The 25,135-nt window shown below is 34.8% G+C and overlaps 1 protein-coding gene across 1 annotated transcript in view; it reads left to right on the top strand.

Moving 5' to 3' along the window:
• Positions 1 to 20,018, top strand: part of LOC123819361 — a 59,835-nt gene extending 39,817 nt beyond the window's left edge. Inside the window, exons 8-13 of the mRNA XM_045839691.1 lie at positions 6,876 to 6,977; positions 7,092 to 7,160; positions 14,667 to 14,833; positions 17,846 to 17,949; positions 18,906 to 19,016; positions 19,909 to 20,018. Of these exons, the coding sequence (XP_045695647.1) occupies positions 6,876 to 6,977; positions 7,092 to 7,160; positions 14,667 to 14,833; positions 17,846 to 17,949; positions 18,906 to 19,016; positions 19,909 to 19,948 (593 nt within the window). The 3' untranslated portion in view covers positions 19,949 to 20,018. The remainder of the gene's footprint in view (positions 1 to 6,875; positions 6,978 to 7,091; positions 7,161 to 14,666; positions 14,834 to 17,845; positions 17,950 to 18,905; positions 19,017 to 19,908) is intronic.
• The last annotated feature ends 5,117 nt before the right edge of the window (positions 20,019 to 25,135 follow it).

The raw sequence follows: 25,135 nt of genomic DNA, 5'->3' as shown, positions 1-25,135 counted from the left end.
TCAGTACGTTCAAGTCAGAAATTATTGTTGCAGTTCATATTAGAACACATACATACTTTACTCTTGTTTTACAATTTAATAATTCTTTCTAAGGTTAGATCAAAGAGAATTGGAAACAATGTGATTAAATATTTTATGGTAACATGAAAATATCTAAACCAAAATTTCAAGAATGCTTTCTCGCCACACATAAAATCTGTGTAAGTTTGACCTTACATATCAATCAACACTGAGAATTCTTTCTTTGTCATTAATTTTTGACAGTTTTTTAAAATTTTTTAATGATTTTATTTATTTATTTTCAGAGAGGGAAGGGAGGGAGAACTAGAGAGAGAGAGAGAGAAACATTAATGTGCAGTTGCTGGGGGTCATGGTCTGCAACCCAGGCATGTACCCTGACTGGGAATCGAACCTGCAACACTTTGGTTCACAGCCCGTGCTCAATCCACTGAGCTACGCCAGCCAGGGCAATTTTTGACAGTTTTAATACAGTGTGCCTTGAAGAAGACCTCTTTATATTCAGGTAATAGTGTTCTGTTTTCTTCTTGGGTTTGAGGATCGACCTCTTTCCATAGGTTTGATAAGTTCTTGTCAATTGTTTGAATAGGGTCTCCATTCCCTTCTCCCTCTCTTCTTCTGATATGCTTATTATTCTTATACTGTTTTTCTCTAAGGTAGTCAAGTAGTTCTCATAGAGCTCTTTCATTTTTTGTGCTTAACTAAATCTCTTCTTTCCTCTGCATCATTTCTAGATTTCTATCTTTCATTACACCAATTATTTCCTCCATCTGGTTGCCTCTATTTCCTGTGCTTGCTAGTTCATTTCTAATCTCTTGTATTGAATTCTTCATCTCCAAAATTTCTATTTGATTCTTTTTTAAAGTTTCAATCTCCTTGGTAAAGTGCTCATTTTGTTTATAAATTTGATTTCTCAGCAGATTAAATTGTCCCTCTCAGCAGATTAAATTACATCTCATTGTATATTTTGCCCTAATTAGATTCCACTTATAGGTGAAATCATATGGTATTTGTCTTTTACCACCTGGCTTGTTTAACTTAGCATAATGATCTCCAGTTCCATCCATGCTGTCATGAAGTACAGGAGTTCCTTCTTTCTTTTTGCTGTGTAGTATTCCATTGAGTAAATGTACCACTGTTTTTTGATCCATTCATTTACTGGTGGGCACTTAGGCTGTTTCCAGCACTTGGCTATTGTAAATTCTGCTGTTATGAACATTGTGGTGTATAGGTTCTTTTGAATTTGTGTTTCAGGATTCTTAGGGTATAATCTCAGCAGTGGGATTTCTGGGTCAAAAGGCAATTCCATTTTTAATTTTCTGAGGAAATTTTGTACTGTTTTCCCCAGTGGCTACACCAGTCTGCATTTCCCACCAACAGTGTACTAAGGTTCCCTTTTCTCCACAACCTCTCCAGCACTTGTTGTTTGTTGATGTGTTTATGATGGCTATTCTGACCAGTGTGAAGTGATATCTCATTGTGGTTTTAATTTGCATCTTTCTGATGCCTAGTGATTCTGGACATCCTCTCATATGTCTCTGGGCCCTCTGTATGTTCTCCTTGGAGAAGTGTCTGTTCAGATACTTTGCCCACTTTTTAATTGAATTGTCTGTCCTCCTAGTGTGGAGTTGTGTGGGTTCTTTATATGTTTTGGAGATCAAACCTTTGTCTGAAGTATCACTGGTAAATATATCTTCCCATATGGTTGGTTCCCTTTCATTTCGGTTATTTTTTTTTAGCTGTGCAGAAAGAAGCTTTTTATTTTGATGAAGTTCATATTTGTTTATTCTTTCCTTCATTTCCCTTGCTCTACAGGACATATTGGTGAAAATATTGCTGATATATATATATCAGCAATACATATATATATATAATCTTTTCATCCTAAAGAAGCTAAAACACACATTATTTTCAAATGCACATGGAAGTCAAATACTTATGTTACTATATAGCACTTAATGTTCCAGGATGTTGTAAGTCAGTCTTGAGCTGTATTTTGCAACAGGTTAACAACCTAATAGAATCTCTAAGAACTAATGCGCAAGATGTGCATAGCCTCCTCTTTTCCTAAATGGCCTTCAGACTGTATTTAAGTAACTCTCTTAGCCATGATTATCCCATTTTTTTCTCTGTTATCAGTTGTTAGCTAAATGGTTTTTTTGTTGAGCTGCCCTCAGATATTATGTTTTTCACATTCCTTTGTTGAACACAACTTCTTTGAAATTCATCTTTTTAAACAATAAAGTACAGTTGACATACCATATTATATTAGTTTCAAGTATACGATGTAGTGATTTGACATTGTCTCATATTTATCTTACCATGTACTCACCACACTAAGTCTAGTAACCATCTGTTAATACTAAATTTATAGTGGGACACCAATATTTTCTGTTTGTTTTTTTTTTATGAGAATAGCAAGAAGGGCCTTATAAAATGAAAGATATTTGTACTGAGTTTAGAAAACTAGATTTTAGTGCTCAAGCGGAAAATATTCCAAAAGAGCCTGACTGCCCTACTTAAAATAATGAAATGCATTTAAAATTTCTACTTAATATGGCTGTAAATAATCTTTTGTCCCTCCTCATACATAAAGATTAAAATATGGAAAGATGGGGCAGGTAACATAAGAAAAAATAATAAGAAAATTTTCCTTTTATATGATTTCTCTTAAAAGACCTTCTGAAAACAGCATATATATATATATATATATATATACACACACACACACACACACACAATTACATGTACATATATATGTACTATTTATATATACTATATATATACTATTACTAGTATATATATATGTACTATTTAATGCATGAGGAGATATATGCTAAAATGGGGTAATAAAATAAAATTGTGCATAGTAAATATTTAATCAAGATTTTGAACCTATAGTATTGATAACAATAAAACTCTTTGTCCACTATACTAATTCACCGATAGACAGTGCCATAATGACATATCAAGCTGACCGATGGCAAAGGATATGGAAAACAAGTATTTGTTTTCTGGATACCTCATATTTGAAGAAAATTGATAAAGAAAAAAATTAATAAGGTAATATTTGAAAAGAGATTAAAAGCTTGAACTTAAATTGTCACCTGAGCCATATGACAGCCCCAAAAATGGCTGAAAAGACAGATGTACTCATCAAGAACTTTTAAAAACATGAATCTGCTAATGCCAAAGAACCACTAAAAAAAATTCAGTGGCCTCCCACTATATTTACAAAAAGATCAAGTGTTTTTCCAGCACCTTCAAAGCTTATATCATCTATCTCCTGTATTATCTCTTACCTAGTCACTGTTGTACTTCGCTGCATTCTTTTCTTTTCTTTCCTGATTCAAGGCAACTGCATTTGCTGTTCTCTCTGCTTGAAAAGCTCTTTTTTGTTTATTTGGTATGGTTAATGTCCAGTATGTCCATGGAAACATTTGGTCCATGCTTAACAGAACTCCTGCTCACCTATAAGATTGGAACCCAGACCCATCCATCTGAGGCTCTCGGACATGAAGGGTTATTTTGGCAATACAGCTGCAACACAACTATTGGACCAAGAAAACATGATAATATTTTTAATGTATGAATTCTATAAACCCAAAGTAGAAATAAAGGTTATGGGCTCTTTGAACGCAGGCATATTTGCTTAAATGTGGACATTTTGGACCAACGTAAAGGACCATTTGTGGATTTAGTGAATACCAAATATTTTTATGGACATTTTGGACAAGACCAACTACTAAGGACCTTTAGGCATAAACTAAAGTGTCTTCGTGAACATTTTGGGCAGGACCAAATGTCCTGCAGGATTTGATGTAGATGGCTACTGCTCAGATTTTAGATCTTGGTTTTAATGTAGTTTCCCCAGAGTGAGCCTCCTGCCTACCGTTTTTAGGCTCTTCCCCTTCTTAAATGAGAGCACTTTGCTTATTGCCTTTCTCACTCTTGTTGCAATTTTATAATTTTAAATTCATTTTTACCAGTTTCTCAGTCTTGTTCAAATGTATGTTCCAAGGGATTATGCATTGTGTCTTTTTGTTTACTATTATATTAATGGAAAGTAGCACACAGTAGGTGATTAACAAACATTTGGTAAAGGATGAAAGAATAAATAAACACAGTGCTGTGTCAATGGTGAGGCACTGCAGTTACTAGACATTATGCTTATTGTGTAGCTTTGAAATTCCAGATAAGCAGAAGAAATGCACAGCTAAGGACAAGGCTTTTCAAAAATTTGGAAGAAATACACAAAACTAGACACAACTCCATAATTACATTTCTCAGATAGATGAAATAATAAAAGCTGAATGACTCCAAAGCAATGTTGATATTCTTTTCTTCATTTCCTTTCCTTCTTTACAATATTCTTTAAAAATTACTTTACTGTGAATTCTCACCAGTACTAGTATTTCCATGTATTACTCCTGATAGTTTAGATTAGTACTATATGTTTAGAAAAGCATTTAACTGATATATATCAATACTTGTTTTTCAAAATTGTCTAATCAGATAGATAAGTGTGCAAAAACATTTAACTATATTTATTCTAGTTCTAATTTAAAAAAGAAATAAAACAGCTTAAATATCCATCAGAAGAGAATTAATGTTTATTTTAATGGTATAGCCATATAAAAGAGTATTGTCAGCCATGGGGTTGGGGAGGAGAATAATGGTGCAAAGAAGGGGCAGAGACTAGACAAAGAACACGTATGAGTGACCCACAGACATGGACAGCAGTGTGGGGATTGACTGTAGGAGTAGAGGGGTGTGATGGGTAGAGAAGGGCAAAGGGTGAAAAATTGGGACAACTGTAATACAATAACAACAAAATGTGATTTAATAAAAAGTGAAAAAAATAAAATATCTGATACTAATTTTTAAAGAAAAAGTTGTGATGTAAAGTTACATTTTTACATGATGGATAACTTTATCTGTTGCTCTGAATAGCCACTCTAAAGTTTTAGTGGCTTAAAACAACAATCATGACATTGCTGGCACTTTTATGGGTTAGGAGTGTAGACAAGAATCAGTGGGAATGGCTGGTCTCTTCCACATTATGTCAGCAGGTATATTTGGGCAGGGACTGGAGATCCAAATATCACCACTCACAGATTTAAGCCTTAATGGTGGTTGTATTCAGCTATTTATCCACCATATTTCCTTTCTCTCTTTGTTTCTGTCTCTGTCTCTGTCTCTCTCTGTCTCACTGTCTTTCTCTCTGTTTCTTTCTCTCTCTCTCTGTCACTCTCTCTCCCCACTTCTTTAGATGTGGCTGATCTCCAGATGAGTAAAAGCAGAAATTGCAATTGCAGTATCTCTTCAGGTCTGGGCTTGAAAGTCCCAGACTATCACTTCTACCATATTTTATTGGTCAAAGCAAGGCACAAAATCAATTCAAATTTGGGTGTCAAGAAATGCAATAAACCTCTTGATGGGAGTAGTAGCAATATTCTGTGTGCAAGGGATGGTGGACAGAGGGACGCATGATTCATTAAAGGCCATTTTTCATTGTGTGCCACACATGGGAAGAACAGACTGTCAACTGAAAACATTGGGTTATGCAACAATGGGTACAAGGTAATTGTACTCATTTAAACTTATGGTTCTTTTGGGTGAAAGGCTGTATGTGTGAAAATAGGATTAGAGAACCACATAAGATGTAAGAATGTTAATACAAATGGAATGCTGGTCATCTCTAAGTAGTGTAAATTTGGATGCATTTTAAATATCATTTCTTTAATATATATACTATGGAATAAAGTATTCAACAAAAGAATAGTTATTTATTAGGGGAAAAGGATAGGAATGATAAACACTCATAAATTTATAGTCTAACTTAAAGTAACTTCTATATTTTTAAAAATTTTACAAAGTTTTGCAATAAGAACAAATACTTGATAATCTTATAAAATAAAAAAATATTTCATTTCAAAAAACTTATGTACTGTGTTTTCCAAAATGGGCACTAATGAAAGAAAACCAATTTCTGATCAGAAATGAATTCTGTTCTGTGACTTTGCAGATAAGGAAATACAGGACCAGAAACAAATAAAATGACTTATCCAAGTTCCCAATGTTTGTTTGTGGCAAAGATCTTAATCTCAAATCTTTTGATTGATTATTCTATGATCTTTCAAATATGCTATGCCATCAATCATTTAACATGCACTTTTCATTAGTTAGGAAGTATATTTTCTTAGAAACATTCAAAGAACATCAAGATGTGCTGATACGTCACCACAGAGCAGAGATTTTCAAACTGTGCCATGGTGTGAACATGCAGGACCTGACTATTTAGTCAGGGGCACTGACTTCTTTGTCCTTAGATTGTCAAATTTAAAAGAAAAATGACATCAGGCAGCACAACACAAGCTCTCTGGTGTGAATAAATCAAAATTATGCCTATTTTTGGTCAGATCGGCAAAAAGTATAATATATATTTTGGTGTGCCACAGAATTTTACTAATTAGTTTGTGTGTGCCAAAAATGAAAAAGGTTGAAAGCTGCCACCATAAACGACGGTAGTGAAGGCTGGGGGGTGGCCCCAGGCCTGAGGAAATTCTGCCTTCTTTAATGGTGCATATTTAATTCCTCAGACTGTGCCAGTAAAGTTCATGGTAACACTTGGATCAGATATAAGGATGTCCTGAGAAATTTCAACCAAAAATTATCAGATTTTCTTCCTACAACAAACAGGAAAAGTTTGATTTGTGTCATGTCCTTGTGAAATATCAGAATAAAATTGCCTAGAGGTTTGTTAGATGTAGTTAAGAATGCAAATTTTAGTGCTTTTAGCTGTTTTTTAAAAATATATATAGATTCATATATTTATATGTATATATTAATTCCAGAGAAAGAGAAAAGGGGAGACAGAGAGAAACATCAACATGAGATAAACATCAGTGGGTTGCTCCCCACAGGCACCACAACAGGGAATCAAACCTGCAACCCAAGTAAGTATCCAGATCAGAAACTGAACTCATGACCTTTCAGTGCACAAGACTGCACTCTGTCCAACAGACCAGACTGTTTCTTAATCTAAATGTATTTGTCTTTTTGTTTTTCAGATGTTGTCAAGAAGACTGCACTATCTGTATTATTTATAATACCATGTATTGCTTTAGTTGTTGTATTAAGTGAGTAAACTACATATTTTATTTCTCCAATTTTTTTCCTTGTTCAGGGCTTTCTATTGCATGATTATTTTTCTTTCTGTCTCATTCATGATTTTTTCTTATTATTCCCACTCCCTTCCCATTAGTCATGATATACTTAATGGGTATCAATAAATGAATTATTATAAAGTATGTGACCTATGTAAGGCACTGGGAGATGCAAAAATGAAGTCAAAATTATTTACCCTGATAATAGTAATCACTATTTTGACTTCTGTTTCATAAGCTAGTTTTTCCCACTTAAAACTTTTAACATGAAATCATGTAATTTGCGTGCAAACTTTGCATCTCATTTTTTAAAATTGTTCCACATTATGCTGTGTTATTCTTCCATGTCATAGCATGCAAGAAAATTTCATTGATTCATTAATGTAGAAGGGGGTCGGAAATTTTTTTATACAAATACATTTTTATTTAAAAACATAGTAAATAACTTAGGGTTTCTTAGCATTACAATCTCTGTTGCAACTTCTCAACTCTGTAGCAGTGCAAGAAGCAGCTGCAGAAGATACATAAACAATCAATTATAGCTGCGTCAAAGCAAAATTGATCATGGAAATTGGAATGTTATATAAATTTCATGTATCACAAAATATTCCTCATTTTATTATTTTGGCTAATTATTTTATTGTTTTTATCATTTTAAAATACAAAAAGATTTTTAGCTCTGAATGTGGCATCAGGTTGTAGATTACAAATTCTTGCCATAGAATATTTCATGCTATATATTATTACTAATTTTACTTTTAATGACATTTGGATTATGTCACATTTTGACTATTGAAAATTGTATTGCTTCGAATGTTTTCATTCTTTTAGTCTTTTAGTGAATAGTAGGTATCATTTGGAATATACTTAAAAAATATTAAGCCATAGGGTGTACCTATGTCAGATTTAGTAGATAATGCATAGATAGTAATCCAACCAAAAGTGTATGAGAGTGTGAGCTTGTGAACATACTTGTCAAAACTTTATTATCAGTTTTGCCTGTTGTTGTTATTCTGACATGGAATGTACGTATTGCTACCTTTTCATGATCTTAATCAGAATTTTCTTGATGACTCATACTATATTAAGCTTCTTTTTATATTTATTTTTCATTTAGCCACAATATTTTGTGATGGGCATGTTCACATACTTTTCCATATTTTTACTGAGTTAGCTCTCAGGACTTGTAGAGTTTTGTGTTTTAAACTAGGTGTTTGGACTATTTTTAGTTAAAAGTCTGTGTCCAGATTTATTTTCTTGCATGTAGATGCCCAGTACCATTTGCTGAGAAAACTACCTTTTATTCCATTGTATTGGCTTAGTTTTTTGTTTGTTCATTTGTTTGTTTGTTTTGGTTTGGTTTGTTTTTATCGAGGATCAGTTGACTGTATTTATGGCTGTTTATTTCTGAGTTCTCTATTTTGCTCTATTGGTCATTTTGTCTATTGTTTAACCAATACTATACTCTCATGATTATTATACCTTTAAAGTAAGTCTTGAAGTTGAGTAGTGTCAGTCTTCCAATTTTTACCTTTTCCTTCCATATTGGGTTTACTCTTCTATCTTTGTTGTCTCTTCATATAAATTTTAGAATCAGTTTATTGCTATCTACAAAACAACTCGCTGAGATTTTGATTGGGATTTCATTGGATCTATAGATCAAGTTGGGCAAGAACTAACATAGTGAAAATATTAAAGTTTACTATCCTTGAACATGGATTACCTCTCCATTTATTTAGTTCTTTAATTTTTTTCATCAGTTTTGTATTTTTTCTCATATATATCCTGTTCATATTTTATTAGATCTATACATAGTCATATCATTGGGGGAGGGTTCTAATATAAATGATACTGTGTTTTTAACTTCAAATACCACTTGTTCATTACTGGTACGTAGGAAAATGATTGACTTTTGTATATCTACCTATACCCTTCAGTCTTGCTATGATCACTTACAAGTTTCCAGGTTTTTTATCCAGTTTTATCAGACTTTCCACAAAATAATAATACCATCTTCAAAGATTATTCCTTCCTTCATAATTTGTATGCCTTTTTCTTTCTTTTCTTATTGCATTAGGTAGATATTCCAGTATGATATTTAAAAGAAGTGGTAAGAAAGGACATCCTTGCCTAGTACCTAATACATACTGAGAAAGCATACAGTTTCTCACCATTAAACATGATATTAGGTGTAGTTTTTTTATGAGAGTTTTTGTCATGAATGTCAGATTTAAGCAAATTCTTATATTGATATGATTGTATGATTTCTTTTTTAACTTTTTGATATAATGGACATCATTAATTGATTTCCAAATGTTGAACCACTCTTGCAGATCTGGAATAAATCCCATTTTTTCATGGTGCATAATTGTTTTTATACTTTGTTGGATTTGATTTGCTAATCTTTTGTTGAGAATGTTTGCATTTATGTTCATAAGAGATACCTCACAGATTTTTTAAATGTTAAATTAACATTTCATGTTTGAAATAAACTCAATTTAACTCCAAAATATTAACTTCTAACACTCTAAAATGAAAAAAAAAACACTCTTGAATTAAACTGGCTAATATTTTAAAATATATGCACATATGTTTCTAAAAGACTGAACTGTAATTCCCTTTTCTTATAATACTATTGTCAGGTATTGATATTGAGATTACCTTGGCCTCAAAATTTGAATTGGAAGGTAATTCCTCCTATTCTATTGTATTTTCTGAAAGAGGCTGTGCAATATTGTTGTTATGTCTTTCTTAGAAGAGTAGAAGGATTACCAGCTGAAGCCATCTGGCCTGAATGGTTTCTTTGGTGAAATTTTTAAAATTAAAGATTTAGTATCTTCACTAAAAAGTATTATTCACATTTACTATTTTTCCTTTTCAGTTGTGATAAGTTGGGTTTTTCAGAAATTCCTCTTTTTTAAAAATCCATGGTATTGCTAGTCCTTCTTTTAAATTTAAATTTTAAATCAGTTTTTCTACTGTTCTATATCATTTTAATTACTGAAAAAGCCAAGTTATGATTTTAACTTTTTCTATGCCTGTTAATTTTTTCTTCAACTGATTTCTGCTCTTATTTTTTAAAAGGTTTTATGTATTTATTTTTAGAGAGGGGAAGGGAGGAAGAAAGAAAAGGAGAGAAACATCAATGTGTGGTTGCCTCTGGCATGCCCCCCACTAAGGACCTGGCCTACAACCCAGTCATGTGCCCTGACTGGGAATGGAACTAGTGAAACTTTGATTGACAAACCAGCATTCAATCCACTTAGCTACACCAAACTGGGTGATTTCTGCTGTTATTTTTAATTGTGTTTTTCTGTTTTTTAATTCACCGCTCTTACTGAGATAGATAATTATCTTTTTAAAAAGACTTTCTTCTTTCTTATTTTTAAATTACATTTTATTGATGGTGCTACAACAATTGTCCTGATTTTTCCCCCTTTGTCCCTCTGCACCCAGCACTGCCCTCTCCCTCAGGCAATTACCCCACCATTGTTCAGGTCCATGGGTCATACATATAAGTTCTTTGGCTACTCCCTTTCCTTTACTGTACTTTACATCCTCATGGCTATTTTGTAACTATCTATTTTACTTCTTAGTCCCCTCACTTCTTCACTCATTTCCCTATGACCCCCTTACCATCTGGCAACCCAAAAATGTTCTCCATATCCATAATTCTGTCCCTGTTTTTCTTGTTTGCTTAGTTTGTTTTTTAGATTCAATTATTGACAGATATGTATTTTTGCCATTTTATTGTTCATAGTTTTGATCTTCTTTTTCTAAAATAAGTCCCTTTAACATTTCATATAATAATGGTTTGATGCTGATGAACTCCTTTAGTTTTTCCTTGTCTGGGAAGCTATTTATCTGCCCTTTCATTGCAAATGATAGCTTTGCTGGGTAGAGCAATCTTGGCCTATAGGCCTGCCTTTCATGACTTTGAATATTTCTTGCTAATCCCATCTAGCCTGCAAAGTTTCTTTTGAGAAAAAAGCTGACAATCTCATGGGAACTACCCTGTAGGTAATTAACTGCTTTTCTCTTGCTACTTTTAAGATTCTCTCTTTATCTTTAACTTCTGGCACTTTAATTATGATGTGTCTTGAGGTGAACCTTTTTGCATCCATATTGTTTGGGACCCTGTGTGCTTCCTGGACTTGCATGTCTATTTTCTTTCACCAAACTAGGGAAGTTTTCTTTCATTATTTTTTCAAATAGATTTCCAATTTCTTGCTCTTTTTCTTCTCTTCCTGGTATTCCTATGATATGAATGTTGAATCTCTTGAAGTTGTTTCAGGGCTGCTTATACTACCCTCATTTTTTTCTATTATTTTTTCTTGTCATTCTGATTGGTTGTTTTTTTTTTCTTCTTTATGTTCCAAACCACTAATCTGATTCTCAGCTTCATCCACTCTACTATTGTTTCCCTGTAAATTGTTATTAATTTCAATTAGTGAATCCTTCATTTCTGACTGGATCTCTTTTATGCTGATGAAGTACTCACTGAGTTCCTTGAGTATCCTTATAACCAGTATTTTGACCTCTGCATCTGATAGATTGCCTATCTCCATTTCATTTAGCTCTTTTTCTGCAGTTTTTATCTATTCTTTTATTTGGGCCATGTTTCTTTGTCTCTTCCTTTTGGCAGCCTCCCTGTGTTTGTTTCTATGTATTAGGTAGAGCTACATTGAGTCTGTGTCTTGATAGTGTGGCCTAATGTAGTAGGTATCCTATAAGGTCCAGTGGTACAAACTTTCCTATCACCCAAGCTGGGTACTCTAGATGCATCCTTTGTTTGGGCCGAGTACACCCTCCTCTTGTAGTTGAGCCTTGGCTACTCTTGGCACATCAGTGGGAGGGATTTATCCAGGCCAGTCAGCTGCAAGGTTTGGCAGTGACCACTTATGACCAACTGCTGCCCCCTGTGGAGAATCAACTGTCCAAGAGCAGGGTGGTGGTACTCTGATGTGGTCTGTAGCTGTCCACTAGGAGCACTGGCCCTGGAGTGTCCTGGGTGGTATAGGCTAAAAGTTCCATGCCCACCTGTTTTACCCAGGACCACCCTGCCTGAGCTATAAAGCAATCTGAAATGGCTGCTACTTGTGGTGGGCTTGGAGATTCCCAGGCAGAGCCAAGCTATGAATGTACGCTGGTGGCTGCTAGTGCCAGACCTGGGGCTCACTAAGTCTGGATGTTGCTTATTTGAGAGGATTTAGGAAGTGGTGAAGCATGAGCCAAGATGAGCCATTCATATGGAAAAGCTGCTTGGGTGGACCCATAAATTGGGTGGGACAGAGTCTCTGGGTATCTCCAAAGCAGGTCAAACAGTGTTAGCTGGTTTGATGGAATCTCAGATATGGCACCAGCTTGCTGGCTCTGTGGCTCTGTGGGGGGAGGGTTTAGAAAAGGGACAATGGCCTCTGCTCACCTTTATGCCAGACATTTCTGTTCTGTATGCCACCGGTGCTTTTCAAGCTGCTATTCTGGTGATGGAGCTCAGAGGAAGTGAGTCTGAGTAGGTGAGTCTTTGTGTAGGTTCGTTAAGAGGAACTATTTGGGGTTCCTGCGGTTTCTTCCATCACCTCAATCCCCACTGGTTTTCGCAGCCAGAAGTTGTGGGGACTTATATTTTCTGGCACTGGAACCCTGGAATGGACTGCCTGGTGTGGGGTTGGGACTCCTCATTTCTGAGATATCCCACCTGAATTTTTATTCACCACACGTGTATGTGGGACCAACCTATTGCACATCTGTGCCCCTCCTACCAGTCTGGATAGATGTGGTCCCTTTAATTTTGTAGTTGTCAGGCTTCCATTCAATTTTATTTCTGGTGGTTCTGAGTGATGATTGTTCTATATTTTAGTTGTAATTTTGATGTGGTTGTGCCAAGAGGCGAGCCACATCTGCCAACACTGCAATCTTGACTGGAAGTCAAAAAGTCTTTCTTCTTTTTTAAAATAGTTATTTAAACCAATAAATTTTCCTCCAACTTTTAAGATAATGTTCTGTTTTCTACAAGTTTAGTTTTATATCATAAGTTTTGATATAATATATATAATACATATCAAAATATATGTAACTTTCTTATACTTCAACATATTTTTTACTTTCCATGTTTCTTCTTTGATTCATGAGCTATTTAGCCTTGCTTTATTTAATTTACACACTTTGGTGATTTTTTAATTTTGATTTTTGTTATTAATATATGACTCAGTTTTACTGTATTCAGGTTGCATACTGTAAATGTGTTCAGTTTTTTTAATTTGGTTATTACCACATTATTGCCATTCATTTTGGTAAATGTTTCATGTGCATTTTAAAGAATGCATATTCTGTACTTGTTTCATGTGGCTCTCTCTGTTTGGCTTACTTTTGTTAATCATGCTGTTCTGATGTCATCTTTTTTACACTTTTTGCTCATTATTATATCCGTGGTTAGGACAAGGGTGTTATAGGTACTTGGCATCCAGTGACTGTAAATGATGATTTAACCAAGTGTTTTACCTCTGTTCACTGTTAATCACCAGCATCCCATTTACAGCTGGTGATTAGACTAATGCCTTTAAAGCAAATGACATGGGAAAACCAATATGATGATATCTCATCCTTATGGTTGTTTCTTCAGAACCACTTTTGGTACCAAAAATTGATTCAGCCTGTGTGTGTTCAGAAAAGTTGACACTGCAAATGTTTGAAGACTGACTTTGATATAGAACTTCGGGACAACATGTTTGTGAGAGGAGCTGGGGAGTGATGGTCTGAAAGGCTATGTCGCTAAAGGAGTAATAGCAACTAAAACTTTTGGCACATCACTCATTTGCTAATGTGTTTGGAGAACCCAGAGATTAGAGGAAAATCTAAGAAGCTAAGACATCTAGCTGCAGAGACTACAAAAGGGAAAAGGCCTGTGAACTTCCTGTGCCCAAGGTCTCTAAGAACAAAGGCTCCTGCTTCACTTCCACCTTCCAAATTTACGTGGGTCTGCACTGGTTTACCCAGGACTGTGCAATGAGGGTGATACCTACTTGACAACAGGCAATCCAACACATATCTTCTTAGTCACACATTCTGTTTTATTATTTTCATTGTTTCCTTAGAGTTTAACGCCTTTCCTAGATTTTTAGCAGTCTAGTATAAGTTTGTGATTTCATTACTTGCAGAAAATGCTAGGATTTTGTTGTATTTCATTTACCCAGAAATGACAAGGGCGACGGAACATGAGTGAAAGTAATACAAATTCCACTGGTTACTCTGGAATGCCAGTGTGTTACAGTTACAATGAATTTAAGTATCTGTTAAAATCCTGAGCTGCTGTCATTTAACATAACATGAAATTTTTAAGCACTTGTTAAGTGATTGACACACAATTCTAACCATAATCATAATCCTTTACATCACAATCTTGTCTTTCCCTAACAATTGCAAATACAGAAGCGTATTATTTCATCTGGTTCTTAAAATATGTATTTGTCTCATTTCCAGCTTTTCTATATCAATGTAATCAGTGTGTTTGCCCAGATGAATGGATTGGTTTTCAAGATAATTGCCATTATTTCTCTAATGATGAAAAGAATTGGACTTCAAGTAGAAATTACTGTCTCACTAAACATGCTGATCTAACTGTGGTCGACAACACTACACATGTGATGGTTAGTAATCTAATATACATTTCTTATGAATGTTATTGCACAGGGACTCTGGAAATATTCAAATTTTATTATGATTTTTACAATTTTTACATATGCCTGTCTATCTACACAGAATATTGAAGATGTTCAAAACATGCCATGGAACACACCTGGTGATATTTTTGTTTGGATGCTGTAATACTTATATCAAGTCGTAAACCTGAGAGTTATCTTTATCTTTTGAAAAGTATGAATAGAAGAGCTTGAAATATTTGGAAACATTAAAAGCCAATAGTCCACAAAGACAAAATTGCCTCAGGATGGACGGGATTCTTTATTCCTTCTTCCTCCAGAGTCTCAGCCTTGCTGTGCCGTCTGTCTCCAAGGTCCCGTAGCAGCCTGCACCGCCTTACTCACTACTAGTCATGCAATGGGTGTGTAATCAAAAGTTCTGCCCTAGACAAGAATATGACCTTCCAGTGAGCAGACATTATGTTTTTCTTGAAATAGCATCTTTTGCTGTAGCATAATGGCAGATATCAATAAAAGCTTAATGGATCTTTCTTGAATAAATATTAATTTATATGGCAAAAACTTTATGAGTGAAGAAAATGTCCAACAACTTTAATGACAGAATGACTCTGCAGTTCTGCATTTGTGAAATTTGTTATTTTCACAATCATTTCTGCAGTAAGCGTGTGGTGGGTTTTTTGTTTTGTTTGTTTTGTTTTGTTTTGTTTAACCTCATTAAAAGGGTCATTATAAGAAATAATGTAACTTGATTTAAATATTTCTATGAATAATGTACAATGAAGAAGTGTTTAAAATGTGAAGAGTACAGCCCAGCAGTCAACATTGTTAGAACTGTGTGTTATTTCTGTGGTGAATGAAGTTTATTTATGTAATCAACCTAAAGACTGGTTCAAATTCAAATGGATGTGAACCAGGCTGGGACAATTCATAGATCAGTGCAAGGAAACTAAACTATTTTGGAAGCAAGAAAAGGTATGGAAGCCTGAATCAAATGAGAAAAACTAGATATGATAAGACAAACAGAAAATCAAATACTCAGGCTCCTTTACATGGGAAGAACCTCTTTGCCAGAATCAGTAGTTTCACTTGTGAATTTTGCAACACTTTTGCAATGAGCATTCTGAGAAATCTTTAAGCAGCCTTTTATAGTTCTTCTTGGGAGGAAAGAGGCTAGATTAGCGGCAGAATGAAAAAATACAGAGTGTTAATAAAATGTTTGAGAGACCAAAAATTAACAAGACAAGCTTTTTAAACTCTTCACTTAAAAGAATCATGTTGACAGTAACTGAAAAAGTGGTGAATATCACAGAACACAAGGAATAGAAGTACACAAAAATAATTAATTAGTTTTGAGTTTAAGAGAAATCATTAAACATATAGAATGATGATATTGTTTGGATAAAAGAAGACATTGTACAATATCCTAATATATTTTGAAGATCATAGAAGCCTATTATGTACTACATAATCTGGGCAAAATTTAAGTGACAATCAGAAAGAGGTAAACCTGTCTGTCAAGGAGTGATAAAAGTAATACATTTTGAAAGACGGTTTATTTTTAAACAGTTAAAAATAATATGTATTTGTTTAAATTACAAAATGTTACTCTTAGTTAAATGAGATAAAACTTGTTTCATGAAAAATTTGTTGTATGCATTTCTACCTACTTAAAATTATCTTGCATCTTTAACAAGAGGCTACATAGGCACCCCTGTGTAGAACAAATAATGATTAATACTTACCACAGGACCGGCTCTAGAAAATATGCCTCCTAGTGGCCTGTCACCAAGACCACAGCTACTAAACGTCATCCAGTTTTCATTATCCAGTAATAATTCGTGTGACTTTTTCCGGTCAGTTTCCAATACATTTATTCTTTCTTACATATTTTTTCCTGCATTTAAAGAAGTCCTTCACTAAGTCTAGACCATGAATGTCCTTTTCTCTCCCCCGCCCCCACCCCCGTGTTCATCGTGCGTAGTACCTTCGCTCCCAGGTCTACCTTTTTGATGGAGCACATCCGGTGTGGAAGTCTCCCATAAAGACCAGACACTTCTTCGGGGAAACTCAAATTTTAATTTGTTTTTATTATATTCATCATGTTCTCCTTAACAGTAGGGTATTTTCTAACTCTATCTTCACATAATTTGAAATCCAGGGAGAATGTTGTATTAATCTGTTCCTTTGTAATCCCACAGTTTAGCTCAATGAATTGAATATCTAAACAATAAGCTCATAAAATACTGCAGAAGATTAAGATGCCAAAGGTTATTAAATGTCACTGTTATTAGATAGAAATGAACCATAAATGTGCAATATCATGATTCCCTTATATTTACCATAAAATTGAAACCTGGAGTGATATAATGTAAAATTTATGGTTTTTCAGGCAGCAGAGGAGACTCAGTGACTTTTTACATACAATATAATTCTATGGTAAAATGAGCTCTAAGGTAGCAAGAAATTTTAACATTAAATTAATAAGAAGAAAAGGAGAAATATCAGGAAAATTATACTTTCCTTTATGATGGCTTTAAAAATTGAGATATTTGCAAAAAGCACAATTTGAAAATTAGATTTTGAAAGAACTAGTTATATGGGGGGGCACGTATGTATGCTTGTGAGCAAGCCTGGATGTGCGTGCATCTGTGATAATTTTGGAAGAGAAGTTGAAATAAAATACAGCATTGAGCTTAATACACTAGTTGGAAGAGGAAAACCATGATAGTAAATGGCTAATGATTAAAAATGGACAAACTCTGACTTTCCATAAATTTATTATTTAAAAATCCTGGAGGAAATTATTTCCATACTGTATAGTTATCTATTTGGAATCAGAATGTATCTTAAAGAAAAGGTGTCTCATATCAAAAAAGAAAGCAGGATTAGAGAGTAAAAAAATGTTTTTTCAAAATGCCATAGGTATTTTTCTGTATAGCTAGGACTTGAACGCTAGTGAAAACTGAGAAGTAAAATTATGAAATCTATGTTGTTTTGAAGGGTTTTCTAAGACGATTCAAAGGCACTTCTGATCACTGGATTGGTTTGGAGATGGAAGGAAATCAAAAGGGAAAATGGGTAAATGGAACAACACTTAACGAATCGTAAGTTTTTTCTTTCTTTCTGGGGTTATTTAAATTTAGACAGTGCAACCAAAAGAACTTGTGCATTAGCTACATTTCTCTAGAGCCCAAGATTTGAGAGAATGTTGCAGAGATGAAATGGGAAGATTGTATCATGTACTGAGTTAGTTGCACAAGTCAACCAGAGAATCTGGGAATCCAGATATAAGGGAAAGATCTCCTAGTTGGTTATTTGGAAAATAAAGACCAACTATTCAGAAGCACAGTCCAAAAACATTAAATGTTCCTCTTATTCTAACTTATCTTCTCCAATTCTATATCTATTTTTCAAGCTTTATGCTACATGTTTACAGTTCATGAAAAGTTTAGTGTTTATTATAACCTGATTGTATTTGCATTGAAGCATGATTTATCCTGGCCTTTGTATTTTCTATTTTATAGTAAGAAAAATTGGACCTAAAGACCTGAGTTCATGTGCACATGATCTCAGCATGACCACCACCCCAGATGATGAGTGCCGGCCACTTTACCCCTTAGTTTGTATTAGATCTCTCACTGACCCAGTAGGCTAAACCATTCTTTGTTGTTAGGAGAGGGCATTTTTTTGTGCATTGTAGGATGTTAACAGTATCTCTGGCTTCTACTCCCTTCATCTGTGACAACCAAAAATGTCTCCAGTTTTTGCCAAATGTCCCTTGTGAAGGCAAAATTGCCCCAGGTTTAAAACCTTTGGTGGGTATGAAGTGCTAGCTCCACCGATTACATGTAACTAACTTAGTATCATTTCAACAAATATAAATTCTTGAAGACAGACTTTTATGGTCCAGTTTACTACAAATATCTTAACTGTAGCCAGAAAGTACATTGTCACAGTACACTTTTTTTGGACTCAGATATTTTTAAAAGGTATTATTAAGCACGGTAGAAATCACGGAACTCCCTGGTACATAGTGTTTAGTCTACTCTTTCTGTTGTAGATTTATAGTGAGTGGAAATGAAACATGTGCTTACCTCAATGATGATGGCGTAGCAACAGCTAGATGCTACACAGAAAGAAAATTCATTTGCAGAAAGGAAAAAGGCACTAGGTAAATATTTCTAATGATGGACTTCTAAACATGAATAATATAGTTTTATTTGTATGTTTCAATTTTATTTATTTATTTTTAGAAAGAAGGGAAAGGAGGGAGAAAGGGAGGGAAAGAAACATCAATGTGTGTGAGAGACATTGATTGGTTTCCTCTTGCATGCCCTCAACTGGGGACCTGGCCCACAACCCAGGCATGTGCCCTGACTGGGAATTGACCTGGCAACCTTTTGGTCCACAGGCCAGCACTCAATCCCCTGAGCCACATAAGCCAGGGCATGGGTAATATAGTTTTGATATCTGTAACCTTTTATTCTTTTCTTCTGTACAACTTCATTTTTGTTAAAGTAAATTTCAACTTAGTTTTTATTTACTTTACAGATGGCTTGGATCTTTGTTTTTCTATATCAATTTTAGAAGAATCCCATAATTTCACAGATTCTATAGGTCAATGTTGAGAGTGTTGTATTTATAAGATCATTTTCTTATTAATTTACAATATGTATCTTGTATTGATTTTTATATTCTTATATAACTTACAATTTTTATAAATAGTTACTGAAAAATATTTACTATGTTCATCCCTATTTTTTGCTATTGACATTATATAATCTTATTATCTTTTAAAATAGTTGTTTCTATGTAGAAATATTTTTTGCATATATTTATGCAAAATATAGTACATGATAAGTTTTACTTTTCTTTGTCTTACAACTATTACTTCTTGTCAAATTAAAAAATGTAAGACTGCCAAGAAAATATTGTTGGTAACATTCTTGACTTGCTGCACATTTTAAGGAAAATTTTTCTAACATTTCAACACTAGTAGTGTTTTATCTAGTTTTTGATAATATAAATTTTAACTTAGTTAATTTCTATTTCTCTTTTGTTAGGTGGAAGAATTGTCCCCTGGAGCCATTTGGAAGAACATAGACCAGCAGACAACTTGATCTGGGTCTTCTAGGTTCCAGAAATACGGACAATAAATTTCTATTTTTAATTACTTGATTTGTGATATTTTGTTACGTACATCATTGCTACCAAGCTAAGACATTTTATTTTCAAGATCTGCTTATTTTACTTCTGTGTTCCACCTTTCTCAGATATATGTCTCAGCTACAGTGTCCCCTTCTTGTTTCAAGGTTCTTCTTTCAGTTAAGGAAACTATATCCCCCATGCATATCAGTCCAGCCCAACCTAGTTTTACCCAGCACACCGCAGATGTGGACAAGAGCCATGCTCATTGCATATCTCTGGTGTCCTCTCAAGAAGGATTGAACATTTACCTTTTGTTTCCTTCTTCAAATGCTATCTTCCAAAATTTCTGTGTTACCATTTTCCCCTGAGATTCCTCCTTGCTCCCTGAATTCTCTGCTCTTTATGACTTCAGGACACTTTTCTTTGTCTCTGCCATACATACTAGCCTTTCTATTGTTTTAGGACTTCTTTTCTTCTCCATTGGCACTCCTCCCTAGGCCATCTAATTTATATATTCAGGGTCAATATCTTCTCTAAAGGGTCCTAAACTTCCATATTAACAATGAAACTCTCTCTGAGTTCCAGATTTAATATCTAACTTCATACTCCACTTCAATGTCTAAATTATATCTTAATCTGAGTGTCTAAAATTTAATTTATAATCCCCTCACCCAATAAGGCCCTCCTCAGTGCGTTAAATGGAACCACTATCCAACTAGTTGCATAAAAACAGAAACCTGGTATTTTCCTTAACATTGATTTCTTCTTTATCTACCATTCAGTCAATCAAAAAATGTTAATATGTATATTTCAATTCCTTCTTTTTATCTTCAAAGTTCTCATACTAGTACATCATCTCTTGTCTAATAATGAAGACTCTTAAGTATGCACTTCCTCATATTTCTTTTTCCACACTGTAGCCAGAGTAATGGTTTTGAAACTCAAAACTGACCAAGCTACTCTGCTAACTGGTTTCCCATTGCTGTTCAGACAGAAGTGAAAATACATGGCCTGGTTGACTCCTATTTTTCACCCATGTTTCACACCCAGCTTATACTGTTATGGCTTTCAGTAACACTAACTCTCTTTGCCTTTTTTTTTAAAAAAAGCACAACATACTCACTAAACTCAAAAGGCTTTTTTCTTTTTTAACCTGTTGGTGCTTTATCTGGAGCCACTTAGTAGATTTCTTCCTTCTTCTGCTTAATTCTACTCACTACAGATACAAGTTTATCAATAACATATTTAACAAAGGGTTAACTAAATTCAGTGGCAACATCAGATCCCCCTACTTCATATTATCATAAGTATCATGATAATATTATTTATAGCACCTAACAGATTCCATTCAACTAATACTTATTGAGCACCTATTATGTGTCAGTCACTGCTTTAAATAATAAAGACATGACAGATATCCAAACAGGACACAACATGGAGCTTAAATACTACATGAGGAGACAGAAAATAAAATAAATTTTGAAAGATACAAAGAAAAACAGATTATTTGGAAAAAGAGAAAGTTATTTTTTTATTTCTCTGGCTAATTATTTAATTAATTATATGAATCAGGCTAAACAGTGATTTTCAAACTTTCTCACTGCATGGCACACATAAACCACTAAAATTCTGCAACAAGCAAAAAAATATTTTTTGCTAATCTGACAAAAAATAGATATAATTTTTTATTCATTTACACCAGAGAATTATTGTGTTGGCTGCTGTCGTTTTTTATTTCAAAGTCTAAGGGAAAAGAGGTCAGTGTCCCTGACTTGGGAGGTTAGGAGGGTGGCACCTTCAGAGAGGAGAGGTGAGATGAGGTGTCAAGGGAGAAAAGAGAACTCGGTCCACTCTTTTCAAGGGTGTTGTAACACAAACAGGCCACAGGAGAAAAGCTGTGAACACCCATGAGTCCCAGGTCTTGATGTGGATTCCTTTTACTTCTATCACTGTGGAGGTGTTCAGCACAAACATACGGTTGTCTCAGCCTCAGACACGGGGGACAGCTGATTACATGCAGAGCTGGTAAAACAAAAAGAGGTCAGTGCCCCAGACTAAATAGTCCAGTATGGCATGTGTTGATAATTGTTACTGCACACCAGTTGAAAATAGCTGGTCTAGAACATAAAGGCCAGTTCCAACATTGGCAACAATGTTACTGGTATTTGTGGAAGGCTATTACCATTAAAAAAAAATAAAACTACAAGCCAGCAAAAAATTATGGTAATCAGATAGATATACAGATGTCACTTTGAAGGATAACTCCCATGATTATATTTGGAACAATTTTATCATTAAAATAGAAGATTATGAGCCATTGAACAAAATGTGAAAATGGAACTCCACAAAGGTGCAAATACAAAACTGAACAAATTGAAATTTTAATGATGAATGGAATATTTATAAAATTTGGAAGTACTTCCTGTCAAAGCAAAAATTGCATGGGCCAGTCTTACAAAGGGAATAAAGGCCTTATTCAAAGCTATTGAAATAGAGGAGATTGGCCAGAACTCAGTCTGAACTACAATTTGCTAATATAAAGGGCAGCAAGAATTTTTAAGAGCTGGGTAAGGGAGGAGAACATACGCCTCTGTGTTTGTTACTTGGTTTTACTTAAAGGAAAATTGAACTCTCTCAGATCTTCATAATACAAGGCCGTTTTACAAGTTGGAGCTAGATACCCACTTACGTTAGGCTCCTACCCCTCCAGAAGAGAGAAATAAGGGTTCTGTCCTTTTTGATGATTACATTTCAAAGGGATGACTTCCAGCCCCTTGAGAAAGAGATTTCTGGGTTACAAAACCTTCAAAAGGCTTAAAAACTTTTTCACATCTCAAAGGGACAGAGAAAGAACTTACAATTATAAGTTTCTAAGGTAAAATCTCTTTCAAAAAAAAAAAAGGAAGCCAGAGGTGCACAGTCAGGCAGAATGAGACTTATCTAAAGTTTAGTCAAGCTGAGGAGAATGTTAAGGCTTAGTCACTCCCCACAAATATTAATCAATTACAAAGGGAAAGAGTGACTTTACAGTTAAGTGTGTTAAACAGCACATTAATCATGTAAATAAGGTGAAGAGGATCAATTATGGAACAAATAAATGTCTGTAGCATCTGAAAGGATGCATTGAGAACAGTTTTTGTTGTTTTTGTTGGTGGTGGTGGTGGTGGTGGGAATTAGGATCTACATGAAATTACAAGCCAAGCATTCCAAGGACCCACACACAGGAGACTGTGGTGTGGCAAGGTTTATTTGGGTGGAAATAGAAGTTGCCTCATGGGTATCCAATGTCCCATCTCTTTCCATCTTACCATGGAAAAAGTCTAACTGTGTCCTCAGCAAGGCCAAAACAAAAGCCAAGGTGCAGAGATTCTGCTTCAAGTTAAAGCTTAACCTTTTGGAGCCCATGCAGTCTGCCACAAGCCCTAGTAGCTGCCAGACCCACATGGTCATGTGCTACTGGGTGAGAGAGTATGGAGATGCGCGGGGCAAAGGAATTACTGTGTGGGAGAGAGAAAGAGGGAGAGAGTGTGTGTGTGTGTTTCCTTGTTCCCTTGGAATTATGGGGAACCCAAAAGAAAAACTGGAATTATCTTCTGGAGGGTGGGCCCCTTGTAGTACAGGCTTCCCCCTCTAGTTGGGAGTTCTAGGAACCCATCCATATCAGTGCACCAGCTGGCATTGTGGCAAGAGTCTGTGTTCGGCTTCAGTGAATTTTTATGTAGACTCTTTCAATGCGTTTGCTTATTTCATGATTTACCAGTCCACCTGCCCATACCACGCTGAGTGTTTGGCAATTTTTGACCAAAAATGCCATGACCCCATGCCCTAATCTTCCAATCCACCGAATCTCTCCCTGAGAGACTTTTTCTGTTTCTCCAGTTAAAAAAAAAAAAAGTCCTCAAAGGGAAACATTTTGCTAAAATGGAAAAGGTATAACAAAAAAATGGCAGAAGCACTAAAGGGATCAAAATTGATGAGTTCAAAAACTGTTTTGAGCAGTGGAAACAGTGTCTCAATAGGTGTACTGTGTCAAATTGAGAGAACTTTGAAGCTGATTGAAGTTTAAACATATAAGACTAAAGACACAATTTTTAATAAATACATTCTGGGGTTTTTGGGTCTCCCCTCATGTATTAGCTTGGGTTTAGGATAGACCAAGTGCTTTCTCAAAATAACCAATGAGTTCCCAAGCTTTTGCAGGCTTTTTGATGGATCTACCCCCTAGCTAGACTGACAAGCCTCTTTGGTCCAGCACTTCTCCCTGCACCTTCCAACAATCCGGTACCAGAGCAGGGAAAGAAGGAGTGCTAACCCCTTGCTGGAGCAATGCTGTAACACCCTGGGGGGTAAAGCTATACCTTCCTGGTAAAGCAAACAGGCTCATAGTCCTCAGTTTATTAAGCTCAATGTCGAATCCCCTTTTCTCTTTGTCTTTTATTAATAACTAGTTAACTATAGTACCTACAGAAACAGCTTCACTACATCACTTCTCTGCTATTCCTGTCAAGGAGGTATAACTTGAAAACAACCATGAGAAATAATCACACAGATTCTCATAAGTATCATGCAACTTTTATTTATAGCAAGTATCAAAATCAATTAATAATTATTGAGTACCTATTATGTGTCAGGCATTGTAATCAGGCAGATTCTCATAAATGTTATTCCACTTTTATTTTATTTATTCAAATTGAAGAAAATTTTACAGAATAATCAGCTTGTAGTTTTGAAATGTCAACATCTTAAGTGTCAAGGAAGGCTAGGGAATTCTAGGTAGAAGGAGATTAACTAGACCCCTTGAACTGGGTGTTTTACTCTAAAGAACATTACTTTGACAATTGGCAAACCCTGAAGGTAACCTGAGAATTAGTTGGTAGTACTGTGGCAATGTTAATGTTGATTTTAATCACTGTATTGATTAAGAAGAATATTTTATGTAGGAAGTATAACATCATTCAATGATACTTGAAATTTCATAATAAAATGCATCAGTTTGACAACTAAATCTCAAGACATTCATTAAAAGGTTTAAGTTCCTTTTTTTCTGTACCCATAATCTTCTTAAAAGTTTGTAATAAATTCTAAGTGTATATAAAATTTTTATAACATTTTTACCCAGAATTTCCAGTTTTAAGGTTCATA

This window comes from Phyllostomus hastatus, unplaced genomic scaffold (genome assembly GCF_019186645.2).
Source record: "Phyllostomus hastatus isolate PE091 unplaced genomic scaffold, TTU_PhHast_1.1 phas_contig_308, whole genome shotgun sequence".
NCBI lineage: Eukaryota > Metazoa > Chordata > Mammalia > Chiroptera > Phyllostomidae > Phyllostomus > Phyllostomus hastatus.
Note: the sequence above shows the minus strand (reverse complement) of the source record. Positions and strands in the feature narration are given on the sequence as shown.